Source organism: Vidua macroura, chromosome 6, assembly GCF_024509145.1.
Source record: "Vidua macroura isolate BioBank_ID:100142 chromosome 6, ASM2450914v1, whole genome shotgun sequence".
NCBI classification, from domain to species: domain Eukaryota; kingdom Metazoa; phylum Chordata; class Aves; order Passeriformes; family Viduidae; genus Vidua; species Vidua macroura.
In genome coordinates this window covers 43,969,164-43,982,349 of record NC_071576.1, presented here as the reverse complement: position 1 = coordinate 43,982,349, position 13,186 = coordinate 43,969,164, and the positions used below count along the sequence as shown (strand labels likewise).

The 13,186-nt window shown below is 37.5% G+C and overlaps 1 protein-coding gene across 2 annotated transcripts in view; it reads right to left on the bottom strand.

Annotated features, from left to right (window-relative positions):
- Positions 1–9,124: 9,124 nt before the first annotated feature.
- The window catches only part of SLC1A2 (solute carrier family 1 member 2), a 78,897-nt gene continuing 74,835 nt past the window's right edge, over positions 9,125–13,186 (bottom strand). Inside the window, exons 10-11 of one of the 2 annotated variants that reach the window (XM_053981079.1) lie at positions 12,775–13,006; positions 9,125–9,300 (exon numbers count right to left, since the gene is read on the bottom strand). In XM_053981079.1, the coding sequence (XP_053837054.1) occupies positions 9,226–9,300; positions 12,775–13,006 (307 nt within the window). In that variant the 3' untranslated portion in view covers positions 9,125–9,225. Of the gene's footprint in view, positions 9,301–9,418; positions 11,516–12,774; positions 13,007–13,186 lie in introns of those variants that run through there. The other variant, XM_053981080.1, reaches the window with a different exon arrangement.

The following is a 13,186-nucleotide window of genomic DNA, read 5'->3' as shown; positions in this document are numbered from 1 at the left end:
AAAGCGAGGGGTGAGATCTGTTACTCTTTGGCAAAGTCAGGTCCATCTTCTACCCTGTATGGAGTTCTCAGAACAGGCAGCCTCTCTCATCAGACCACTTTATCTAAACTCCTACACAAAGCATTCCCATACTGAGCCCAGGCTGAAATGAAAACTCACAGATGTAAGCCGTGAAAATTATGAATCAACATTTATTGATGATATGTACATAAGAGGTACAACACTTAGTGAAATATTATATTCATGACTATTTCCAGTATAGAAAGAATATCTAGTTTGTTTTATTCATGGAAGTTACAGAAATCAGTTCACTCTGTAAGAAAGCATTAAAAGCAAATGAGTAACAATCCTTGTAAGGAGGAAAGGATCTGAACTACAAAAATAGAATCAGTCTACAGGGCATTCCAACTACAATATACAAGAACAGAGCCCAGGATTGTGAGAAATTTTACCATCTGCATTTATTAATTTCTAAACAAACTGTGCTATAGATACTGTACAGTATGTAATTTCAAAATCTCAGGAACTTTCTGAGTGTAAAGACCAACTTTATCCCTCTTCTTTTTAATCCTTTTTACAATAGAACATCTCAAAACATTCCAGTTCATGCCTGGTCACCTTAAAGAAGGGGCAAGGGATGATGAGCAGGCAGCACAGAGTACTCCAGTGTGCAATTCATCCTGAAGCATTATAATGGGACTAACCAAGCAGGATAGTTTCTGTGCTTTGGGGCCTAATTTTTATTTCTTTCTGCCTAGAGGGGATGATTATATTTATAAGATCCAGGTCCAGAGTATCTAGGAATGAATCATCTTCCTGTTGCTGCAAGGTTCTATTTTCTCATAGATCGGAACTGTAGCTCTGATTTCAGAAGATTTTTGCCACTGACTATATAGTTGATCTGTCTTTTTTATGACTAGACATACTTTTGTAAATAACAGCCTGTACAACAACTACAGTAGCTTTAGAAGCAGTTAGTTTGGCATTTATTTTCCAATAAATGCTAATATCCCTTTTTAACAATGAAAGAAACAGTGCCCCTTTGCCCACGAGTATTCATCTTTCTCAGAGACTGTTCCTGCTAGGGGGATGAAGCAGAGGCTCCTACTTGGACTGCTCAGGCACTCTGGAGAGAACTGGCAGCCCCTTGCTGCCTGCAGGCTTGCCCAGTCACAACAGGTGCTGCCCTGCTTTCCTGGCATCTGTGGTCAAGGAGTAACTGGAAGTGACTCAGAGGGATCCTGTGATGCCGTGAGTGACTAAGGGCTTAATGATGCACAGAGCCAAAAGCAGCTCAGGCATCCAACAAGAATGCAGTTAGATGGACTTCCCCTCATTCACTGTGCCAATTTAAATGGTGACTTACTAAGATTCTGGTCATAAAGAGTCCAAACATTTGAAGCAAACAAGAAGAAAATAAAACAGAAACTTATAATTCCAGGTGAACATTAATTCTTTATGTCATAACAAGTATATTCACCAGGCAGCAAATCTATGCTAGGATCACTTTCACTCACTGCCAGGGAACTACACACATGCAGCTTCTAACACACACCATACTGGTTAGATATTGAAAACTAAAATTAACATATTTACAATGATCTGGCTGCAGTCATGATTCTGAATGTTATTAAAACTGAGTACTCCATAAGAGACAGATAAAGTAGTTACTAAGCTGTGGAATCTAATCAGTTGAACGGTCAAAAAGAAACAAACCCAGATACAAATGAAAAAGAGAAAGTCGAACAACATTTTAAAACAGAGTCTAATTTTCTGCTATAGCTCAACACACAGAAACCAATTAAATTAATTTAAAGCACAGTTACACATACTCTATACACCATTTCACTGAAATTACGTGTTGATAGCTACATTATCTACACTAAGTGCAGAGAGGCACTGGACATCATGCTTCAACAAAATGTCAAAACTGGTATCAATAAGGTTTTACAGCTATTAGTAACTCAGCACTTTTCTACCTGCAATTCCTATTAAGTTAATACCTGTTACATCTGATTTAAAATACAGTATAGATCAAAATACAAGGGTATATCAACACACTTCCTACATATATATCTACTAGAAACTTAGGGTCCAAAACCTCAGCAGAATAACATGGCCCCACAGATTTCTGAATAGCTGAAGAGATACCCAGTATCAGTCACACTGGGACAGCAGTCCTTCCTATTCAATGTTTTCTTTTTTTTTGAAGTACAGTCAAAGAGCTAGTAGGCCATAGAGGATTTTTTGTTTGTTATGTAATTGTTATGAATATTTATATTATTTTATTTTTATTCCTCTAGAAATATTTGTTTATTAATTAAATTGAAATTATTATAGCCACAACCTTAATGCCAACAGGTATTTGCCTAATGGGAAGAAATTACCAAAACGAGAAGTAACTGTCATTTGGGTTGAAAAATATAGTGGTTATTCTCTTAAAAATACTTAAGAAAACAGGAGGTATTTGTATGGATGCTACCCACTTACATTGGTCTCATGGTGGTTCTGTTGGTCCTTTTTCAAGAAGGCAAAATTAGGTGGCAAAATCCTGAACTTTTTCCACAGGCTGAACTCACACACACTGTATTATAGCAAGATGGATGGGGTCTGACAACTTTTTTTTTTTTGCCTACCCAGGTCTATTTTCTATAAACTGCATTCTGAGACAGTCAGTTATACATTAACAGGTCCTAAGGAAGAACTGCAGGATTTGGCAAAGGTAATATCAGGAAAAATTATAAAAGTGAGGGACAATTGCCCAAGACAGTCAATCTAGAAGATTGCTCAGATTATTATAGTATTGTTCCATGATGAACTGCAGCATTTAAGGACATCTTGAAATTCCTATTTGCTTCTTGCATTTTGTGCTTTGTCCATAATTCATCACCAAACATAACACAAAAATATTTCATTGATCCTAAATGTCATAAGAAAACTGATTTTGTTCTAAGGTATATATCACCTTTAAAGGATTATTCCCCTACCTAGTATGATCCCCTAGAAAACATTCTAAGAAAATATTTGTGTGTCTGTAAATTACAGATACTAGGTAATTTAATTCAGTCTACACTGTAGTTTCTAGAGAACAAGTACAAACCCCTAAAACCTGTGTTATTCTTAACTAAATCAGTGTTGAGCACACAATATTTAACACTATAAATACATATTCAGCTTTTTCTGATGCATTCTACAAGCAAGAGTTCATACCAGATCATAGGAAATAAGATATATTTAAGAAAGGAGCAGGATATATTGGATGGAAGTGTATGCAGTTGTCTTTAAGTAGGAGGACAACCTGTAATACACAAGAACTCACAAGTCCATGAAAAACGCCAACATGGAAATGTTATAATCTACAATACTGACTGCAAAATCAACATGAAAGCACGATTTACTTACAGTCTTTGAAAAACTATAGAAAAAATGAATGGAAAAGAATGACACAAAAATTCCAGCAGACTACACTATTTATGTACAAAGCAATATTCAGGTACGAGACAATCCAGGCTGTGTGATGCTGTCTGACAGCTTCCCTTTGTGCAATGGTGTGTGCCACAGAGCATCATTAAAAACAGTGGCAGGACTCCTGAATATTGAGTAGAAGACTAGAAGGACTGGATGCTCCAGCATTGATCAACATTGGCTCTGCAGCAGGATGGAGTTAGAAATGAAAGGAGATCAAAGGTTGGGTTAAGTGAGAAACCTCACAAGTCTTCCTGTCTCCCCAAATCTTGCTTGGTTGCTCTTGGTTATTTCCATCCTGGACTAGTAGAGACCTACTCAGTGGCTCAGTCATGTGCTCTAGGCTTTTCCAATGTTTGTAACCTGGCTTTTTTGTAAGACTCATAGTTGCAACTGCATAACCACTTTATCTCTTACATTTATATCAACTGTTAGTGGGAAGTCACTGGGTTTCCCCTAAACAGGAGAAGATGTCTCTGGGATGGTGGGCACCTGTGAGGGACAGTTCCTCGGAACCTTGTGCCAGGGAGGCCACTCAAAAGAGAAGTAAAATAATTACCAGGACCTGGACATCAGCAGCGGTTTGACTCATTCATAGCAGCAGATTTCCACTGAACATAAAGTATGACCAGGAGGAAGAACTGAGGGAGGCACCCACTGTAGAGCCTGTAGCAGGCACTGCTGCTGAGGGCTTCTCCAGGAGTCCTGCCTCAGGTCTGTGCGTCGTCTGGGGGGAGACACAGCCTTGGTGCCCATGGGGGAAGAAAGACTGATGACTTTGGAAGGAAAATGCACCAAATACATTGTTTCAGGAAAATCATGAGCAAGAATACAACATTTTCAAAAACAGTGTGGCAAAGCTGAACAGTTCATTTACAGCCTGACTGCCTTCTTTGACACTTCACTACTGTAAATCCTTTCTTTGTTCTTTTTACTGCTTGAAACTACACTCTCTATACCATTCTTTAGACAAAGGAAACTGGGTAAATCTTTTCCTTTCAAAGTCACCAATATTATTGGAGAGAAGAAAATAAGTCATCTTTCCAAGAATGCTTTCTGCTGGGAACAGGAGCTTCTACATAATCTTATATGGTGAATTATAGCTGACGTGAACTGTCCCAATGGACTATAACACCTATCATAATGACTAATATGAAAAATATCTTAATTGTGGCCTTAAAAGTCACAGTAATAAAATCAAGATAGTCTTCAGGCTCATAAGAGAATAATATTACAGTACATTTTTATAAAGTGCTCTTATTTATCCTTCTGTAAATTAATTCAAATGCAGCAATAAAAAGAGCTGAATGGAAATTAGAAAGATGAGAAACAGTTATACCTTTATGTCTCCACAAAAGGATTCTTCTGAGCTTGGTACTAAAGTTCAGAGCCTTTTGAAAGATAAAAAGAGAAGTGAATGTTAGAGGGGAGGTTTAATATTGCCTATAGTTATGGGGATTTGTGCGACTGCTCCTGTGTTGCTACAACAAGGCTGCAATAACACAAGTGAAGGCAAGAAAGCAAAGAAAATCCAGGCAAGTCACCAGAATAAATTTGTTTACATGCTGATGCCTCAACTTCTCAGATGAACAGTCTGCTCTTCTGTGTGTCTACTGCTGGAAAACTAGTGACCCTGGGAGTGATGGAAAACACATTAGAAATTGATATTACTCCTACTTTAAAAAGTGGCATAAAGTCTGGAATTCCATGTGCTTTGAGAAAGAAATGGAGATCAACTATATCTCAGAAAAAAACATGGGAAAAATCTGTAATGAGAATGATCCTTATTTTTGTGTTGAGTTTAAATTCAGTGCTGGACTTGTAGCACTGAAATGATTAGGTATAAAAGAAGTATCTTGGCAGAAAGCTTTTGGATGTGAGAATCAACTTCATTGTAAATAGCAGACAAAGACTATTCCCTAGGATGGGATTGTGAAATGTCTTATAACTTAACAAAGACACGAAGGGACTCGATTTTTCCTGGAACATTGTGACTCCCACAGATTTCAGTGGGGCTTTCACGTAGTCAAAGCATCGCAGTCACAGCTTTTACTACTGCAAACAGTTTTTCAAAGACATAATGAGTTTCTCACCAATTTAAATGGAAAGAGCACATCTTGTAATAGGGACCAAGTGGCTTTTGCCCTACCTATTTGAAGAATCTTTGTGTATAAGACCCACACACATTTCTTAAAAGGCTGGTGCAGACATTGTTTTCCAAGGGAAGCAATAAAAAGGAAGTCAAGTGGCAAAGTGCTCCACCTCTCCTGCAGTTCTAACTTACAGCATGCTTTACTTTCAATGAACAGATACTATGAGAATACTGACCCAGCGTCAGCAGCAAATGCATGAAGCGAATGTGTAAGCATATATGTCACTTAGCATGCAATGAACTGAGTCTTTGCCTGGTCTAAACTCTTCCATGTGCCAATGTGCTGCCAGCAATCCAAAGGCCAAAGGATATCACAGTTGCATAGACAAAGGTGGGGGGAACTGACAAGAGCAGCAAATGCAGAAAACAATGTCAATATGAACTACACAGAAACCAAATGACTTTTCACTGAGCTTTTTCTTTAACTTTGCCACCCCAGCACTGTAAGCAGATACAAAAAATTTGCCAGATGCAAATTAATGCATTGAGACGCCTAGTGAAAGTAAAAGGAGGCTGGCGAGTAACCAGCAGTGCCTGCTGAAATGTGAACCTTGGATTAGCTGAAGTGGATGGTCCCTGGGTTATTTTCTGTTTATTTAGTTAAGTAGCAACCCAACCTCGTGGAATGAGCACATCGAGAAATGAAAGCCAAGAGTGAGTTACATTTTCCCACATAAATGGAAAGCTTTTTGATGATTTAATATAGTGCTGCACTGGAGTAACACTACATTAAATATTCAGTCAGGCTACAAGCAGAGGAATATATGAAACCCAACATTTCTCCTTCTCCCACATCCACATTTAAATAGAGAAATACTGCCATAATTATATTGTGAAAAATCCCTGAGTTACTGTATCTACAGAATTACCACTTTAAAATCACAGTCTGCTATTCTAATCCTATCAAAAGATCCAAATTTATCCTCCCAATTGTGGGTGGGGTTTCTCTAGCACTGCATTCCTTCCTTCCCTAGTCTCCATCCAACGAAGCACTCTTCAAAGGGCATTACATCCCAAGTGGATAACTGTAAGCATATTCTAAGTGTTTCTCAATATGTAATTTTGTGGAGCTGCCTAGTCACATATTGCTGACATTCCTGTTTGTTTCCAACTGCTAAACAGTTTCAAATGACAGCTAAAAGTATATGGACCAATTTTCTAAAGCTACTTTCAATGCAAGTAATCAGTGTGGTTGCTCCTAAGAAACTGCTGTGGTGAAGAGGACAAAAAATCATCTATTAATGGGTGAGCTGTGCCATGAAACAGCTCAAGAATGCTGGATATAAATCAGGGTAAATGCTGTGTGTTCATTCTTGGACATAACTACCACTCGAGTGACAGCAAATTTCACTTGATGAAAGCCAGCACCCTCAGAGTAAGGAACCTTTTACAGTACCTACACACCATCCCAGGTACATTTCTGGCCCATAACTCAGTGAATGCTACTTGGGAAGCAATAGCTAGACAGAGGTTAACTCTGGACATGCCAATAGCAATGCCTGAAGAAAAGAGAATACAAACTGCCTGCCACTTCTCTGAATAATCTACAATTCCATACTTCACAAAAAAAAAAAAAAAAAAAAAAAAAAAAAAAAAAAAAAAAAAAAATCCTCAAGATCCGTCAGGGAAAGGCCTTCCCCTCTAATACATGTTAGAGGCCTACAGAATTCACAGTGGTTCAATATGCCATTTTGCTTAGGATTTGCTTGGCCATGGCATTCAAGTGATGACAAAAATACAGTGGTAAGAAAAATATTCCACAATAAATGCTTAAATGAGGCATACTCTGACAATGGACTTGATCTTGCACATCATTAATCATGCAAGTAGCCTTGGCTGGCAGTGTGCAGTTTCAGAGATATTTATATGAATGCAGATGAACAAAAGCAATTATATTTTTACTTTAATAGCTTCTACAGAGCCAAATAACACTCTACAGTAAAACACATTACTCCCCTTTAAACCCATGACAGCTCTGAGCATAGACACTGAATGGCCTATTTCCATAAATGTTTGAACTCTGTTTCTTGCCACTTTTAAGTTCACCATATGCTCACATTATGATTCATTCTGAAAACTTCTGAGAGCTCCCCCCAAAATTGCACAAAGCTTGTTCTGTGAGAAGAACCTTCCAAGACCACGTGGCTCAGCTTTGCTATGGAACATTGCTAACAGTATAATGGTATTCACCAGTATCTTAAAATTGCTAAGTATTAACAAGCACCGTTAAAAAAATTTCACAAGGTGTTTATTCTCACTGCAATTTCTTCTGACAGCTTGAGTCAGATATAGTATGTTGATCAAACACTGTCTCATTAACTCAGATGCCACATCCTCAAAGAAACATTTCTCTGACATGAGAGAGTTATATACTTATTACTCTACAAAAGAGACAGAGATGTAATTCAACATACTGGCCTAAATCCTGAAATTCTGGTTTCATTTTCATTCAGTCCTAACCCTGGACAAATTCTCTTAACTTCATATGGAATTTGGTTTAGCAATGAATTCAGGATTTAGCCACTCTTTGAAACATGACATACTTGAAAGATGGCTTTCACTTCATAGCAAATGCTACTGATGATCACATTCAAAAATTCTGTAAGAGTAGTGGATTCAGAACTTGTCTGCAGGTCATTATCAAGTACCCAATCATGGCATCCATAATCAATCTTAGTAGTACCTTACTTGAGTATCTCAACCATGGGAGAAACCCCTCTGACATCAGTGGAGCACGGTGAATAGCAAGGTACCACCTACTTTGATTAAAAATGGCACAACTGAGTCCATGGTTTTCTGTATTTTGCACGTCAGCCATAGATTTTAGTGAAGGAACTACTACCCCCGTAATTATACTGCCCTGTATTGTATGATGCATTGTGGTCACAAAGCAGCACAGCCCCAGCATAAAGACTGCACCTGCCCTGGGACATCTGATAAAAACACACCACATGCACATACAAATTGAAGGTCTTCTCTTGATGCTAAGTTTTAGTTGTACTGATCTAACAAAATGTCTGGGACAATTTATTGACTTCTATGCATTAATCCTGCCCCCAGATCTAAGCTCAGTTTAAAATACAACTAGGCACAAAAATACAGTGCTTGTTATTATCAAAACAAATGGAAATCTTTACGGATGTTTTCAAAAGGTATTTTAGCCATACAGTGATAAACGGATCAGGTATGCCACAAGAGTCACCAAAACACTTGAAGGCTTACGTGGTGTCATGTTTCTCTTGTATCTGTGACCCTGAGTCCCTGTAGTGAACTGTACTGGCACTTTGATCTTCCCATTTTGCAGCATTTACATTCTCTGTGTCTTGAATGAAAGGGGAAGTGGGTGAGAGCGCATTGCACTGCATGGAGCATTCTCCAGGTGCATCATCCAAACAGTAACACAAGGGAGACAGATGGCTATGGATCATTGCTTGGCAAAGACACTACAATGAGATCTTTGCGAAGTTTCAATTACAAAATTAAGCAGAAACTGTAGATGTTAAATAGGAAAAAAAAAAAAAAAAAAAGAGATATCTTCTTAATCATGGTATCTTCTGCCACAAGATAGCTTCAGGACTTATTAAGGATGCAGCTAGGAATCTCTTCACTTAGTTTTCCTGTTTCCAAGACTCTTCTTCAACAACATTGAAGTCTGCAGATTTGCCATTGGTTGCCAGTGTTACCTGCAAGTAATTATCATCAACAAGCAACTTAAAGGCTAAGGCACTTTGACAAGAAAAGTAATGAGTTTTATACGGAAGATTATGATATTTACAGGAATTACATACACTGTCAATTATTTTATAAGTAAAATGTATTTATTCAGAATTCATAACACTCTCAAATAGTGAGACTCCTGTTCATTTATTTATTATAATGACTAGAAAACATCAGTAGTAGAAAAATGTTCCACATTTTCTTAACCTTCGCTGCAGTTTTGGGGTTTTTTTTTAATAAATATGTCAGATTCTACCCCTTTCTGTCTTGTGTAGATTTCTCTGGATTATGTCAAAAACAGATTTTTTTTTTTTTAATGTAGAAAATAGTATTTTTTTCAGTGGAATTCCTTAGCAAAGCTGCATATCTGATGCAACAAGAAAAATGTGCAAGGCCAGAATAATCACAGATGTGTATCGATACAAACTCACCTACAATTACACCACCTTTAAAGAAATGGAAGAAAAGACATGTTGTGAAAGTATTGTTCATCATACCACTATAACAATGTAGTGAATGATTTTGACTACAGTCCAATTAAAAATTCATAGTAATGCTAAACTGGTCTCACATGATGTACAGCAAACCTCACTCTTTCCTGTAAAGATATATGCTGGAATTTTTAGGTTTTAGGTATGGTAAAAGACCTATAGATATCTACCAACTCACTGAACACTGGACAATATGTTCCATTCCAGAGACCAGTATAAATGAACCTGTGTTTCAAGAAAGAATCTCCAGCCAAATGACTTTAAAAAATCAAAAATCAAAAAGGTAAAATGTCAATTTAATTTACAAAAGTGATGTAGATCTTGATAAAGTGAGAGAATCTTTCATTTAATTCTAAATGGATGCTTACTTTTTCCTAACTTACCTTGTAAGTTAACATCTTCAGCTTCAAATGAAAACTTAAAGACAGAGCTGAAATTCCCCATGCTGGATAAACAGGATGCATGGAAGCATTGGGACATGGAAACATGACAAAATGCACTGATTTTTGAAACAAAGTCAAGCTTTTTCTTAGATAATTGGAAGGAGAAAACATGCAAGTACAGGAATGAACAGCTTATTCAGAAATGAAGATCACACAGAGTCACGTGAAATATGATAATAAAAAAATACAAAAATATCATGCAATAACAACCACTCTAACCCCATACAAAGGTAAGCTACCTATTAATTATGTACATTGACCATGCAAAATTATAAACTACTGGTGTTATACATGGAATATATTACAGAAAGTAAATAGAAAGGGCATGCTAGTAGATTAGCTTTTCCATATCCTGACCAGAGTTGCAGTAAGCTTTTCAACCCACCAGTGCATTGGACAGGATGAAGAGATGACTTTTCAAATTTAACAGCTGGCTTTTCAAAGCCCCAGATCCTACTCTCTGTTGCCTTTGCAAGTCTAACACTTGGGAGTTGTAGACCACTTCAACATGATCCAAACACTTTGCAAGTGCCAGCATATATTCATAGCTCATCAATTAGGTCACAACAACACATCCTTTTAGCAGCTTGCAGACAGACAAGAGAAGTGACCTGCTCAAAGTCAGTCTTGTGCTCAATCGAGTAAAGCCTGGCTCTTTTCATGAGTTTAAAAGTGCAAACTGAGACTGTAAGCAGAGCAAATCTAAAACAATTAAAAAGAGCAAACATTTCTTGGTCAAAAAACCACTGGTCTCAAATTTGAATTAAAGGGTGTGCTTGGGATGACACACGGCACCATTAATCCATGGTTTTGAGGCAAGCTATTGCCTCAGTTGAGGGAAATGATACGAGAAACTGAAGGAGAAAAAAAGTGCAGCAAGTATTGATTTATTTAACAGGCTACTACTTTTTGACTTGACTTGGATTTCTCTGCAAATCTGAGAAACTGGGAGCAGATAAAACTATCAGTATTCAGTTCTGTAAACATAATCTTAAACCCAGCATTGTATATTTAACTTAAAAACAGTTTTCAAAAAATTCCAGAAGTTATCCAAAAAGTGTGTGTGTGCACATGCTCTTTATCTTTCTTTCCAGAGAGTATCTTTTTTCTTCAAATTTTAATCTCTTGTATCCTTGCCTTTTTTGAGAAATATAAATTAATGACAATTTTCAATTTTGTGTAAGCATGTATTCTCTTTCCATTTCAGATCTTATTTTTTAAATTTTCCAAATGGAGAAAGAGTGGGTCTGAAGAGAAAGGGGAGAACCATGTCAGAAAAAAATATGATTTTTAAAAAAATCACTTCATCAAAACCTTGAAAAATAAAAAAAAAAAAAAAAAATTAAAGATAAGATGAATGCTGTTTGGTTTTTTCCGTGAATTCAATATTAATTTCCCCCCTGAAAATTCAGGTTTGGCCTGCATTTTCAGGAAGTAAGCATTAGGAAAAAAAATCATTCTAAAGAACATTTCCAGCCAGGCTAGAGACAAGTGAAAATGACAGTATAGGATTATATTTTCCATATAAATGGTGATCTGCTAATGAACATAGTGCAGTCATTCACAGCTAGATACTGGCTCAGTTGCGGCAACTGGAAGGTACAAGAGAATCTATTTGGATAAATGGCTAAGGTAGGCTGATTGGCAAACACACTGTCTCAAAGACAGCGTTCAGCATCAGAATGGAGCATTAATAAAAGAAAAAAAAAAAAGACTGTGAAATTAGAAAAAAAGACTATGAAATTAGAAGTTCCACCTTGTTTTACTTTCTTTTCTCCCCCTTTTCAAAAGCTCTCTTGGATTTTGAACAGCTCCATCCCAGTGGTGGGTTCTTAGTGAACTTTTAACTACTAGCCTCCCAAGCTGTCTTCGCATTCAGCTGGTGCGGTTGCTCAAGCGCACTTCACTCTGATCAAGACATCATTATTAGTATTAATAATGCATGTTAGTTACAGCAAGGGTTACAGAGGGGAGAGAGTGTTTGTGCCTTAGTGTTTCGGGAAGGAACGCTGACAGAAGAGAAGCAGAAGCTGCTGTGGGAGTGCAGGAGCATTCTCATGCTAAAGCGCATTCAACGTGTCGACCTCTGAACAGCGTATCATGAAGGCAGTCAGCAAGTGACAACACCTGCATCTGAATTGCAGCCATCCTTCATTTGGGTTGGCAATTAAGTTCTCTGTTGCCACAGAAAATAAAGTAAATGTCCATAGAAGGTGATGCCATATTCTCTGTGTCTTGGCATATTCCATAATACGCTGCATCTTGCCTTTTGATATGTAAACAAAGTACATGATTTTTTCCCATCAAATGACAAGTTTTAAGAAGAGTGCAAAAAACCATCTTTTGAACTGCTCAAACACATTCAAAATGTCTGGGGTTCATGGACCTTGTTGTCACATTGTTATTTGCAGAATGATTTGAAAAATACATGCAGGTTAAAAAATAAGATAAAATAAAGCATGCAGTGCTATATACATGTCTCAATATCCATAAATGTGAAAGGTACCTTGCACTCATCTACCATGACTGAGTTGTGAGCTGCAAAAACACATTGTTTTGAGTTGTTTTCCCTATGATTTTTCATGTCGTCATAGATTGACTGAGTCTTGGTCATTTCAATATCTTCATGCCCTTTATGATGGGAATCAATGGTGTCAAGTTCTGCCTTGGAAAGGTGGTAGACAATGCCAGCACCAAAAGAATCCCCCACTACATTGACTGACGTTCTCATCCGGTCCCTACAAAAGAAGGAAAAGGCAGAGGCTGAATGGCATGAGAGGAAGAAAAAGTAGGGCATGGCAGCCCTATTTATGGTACAGTTACTGCATTTGTTTTGGGAAGCTTAAGGTATCTTTTGAACAGAGAGATGGGAGGAGATTTCAAGGGAAATGGAAGAAGTCTGCTTTCCCAGCGGACTT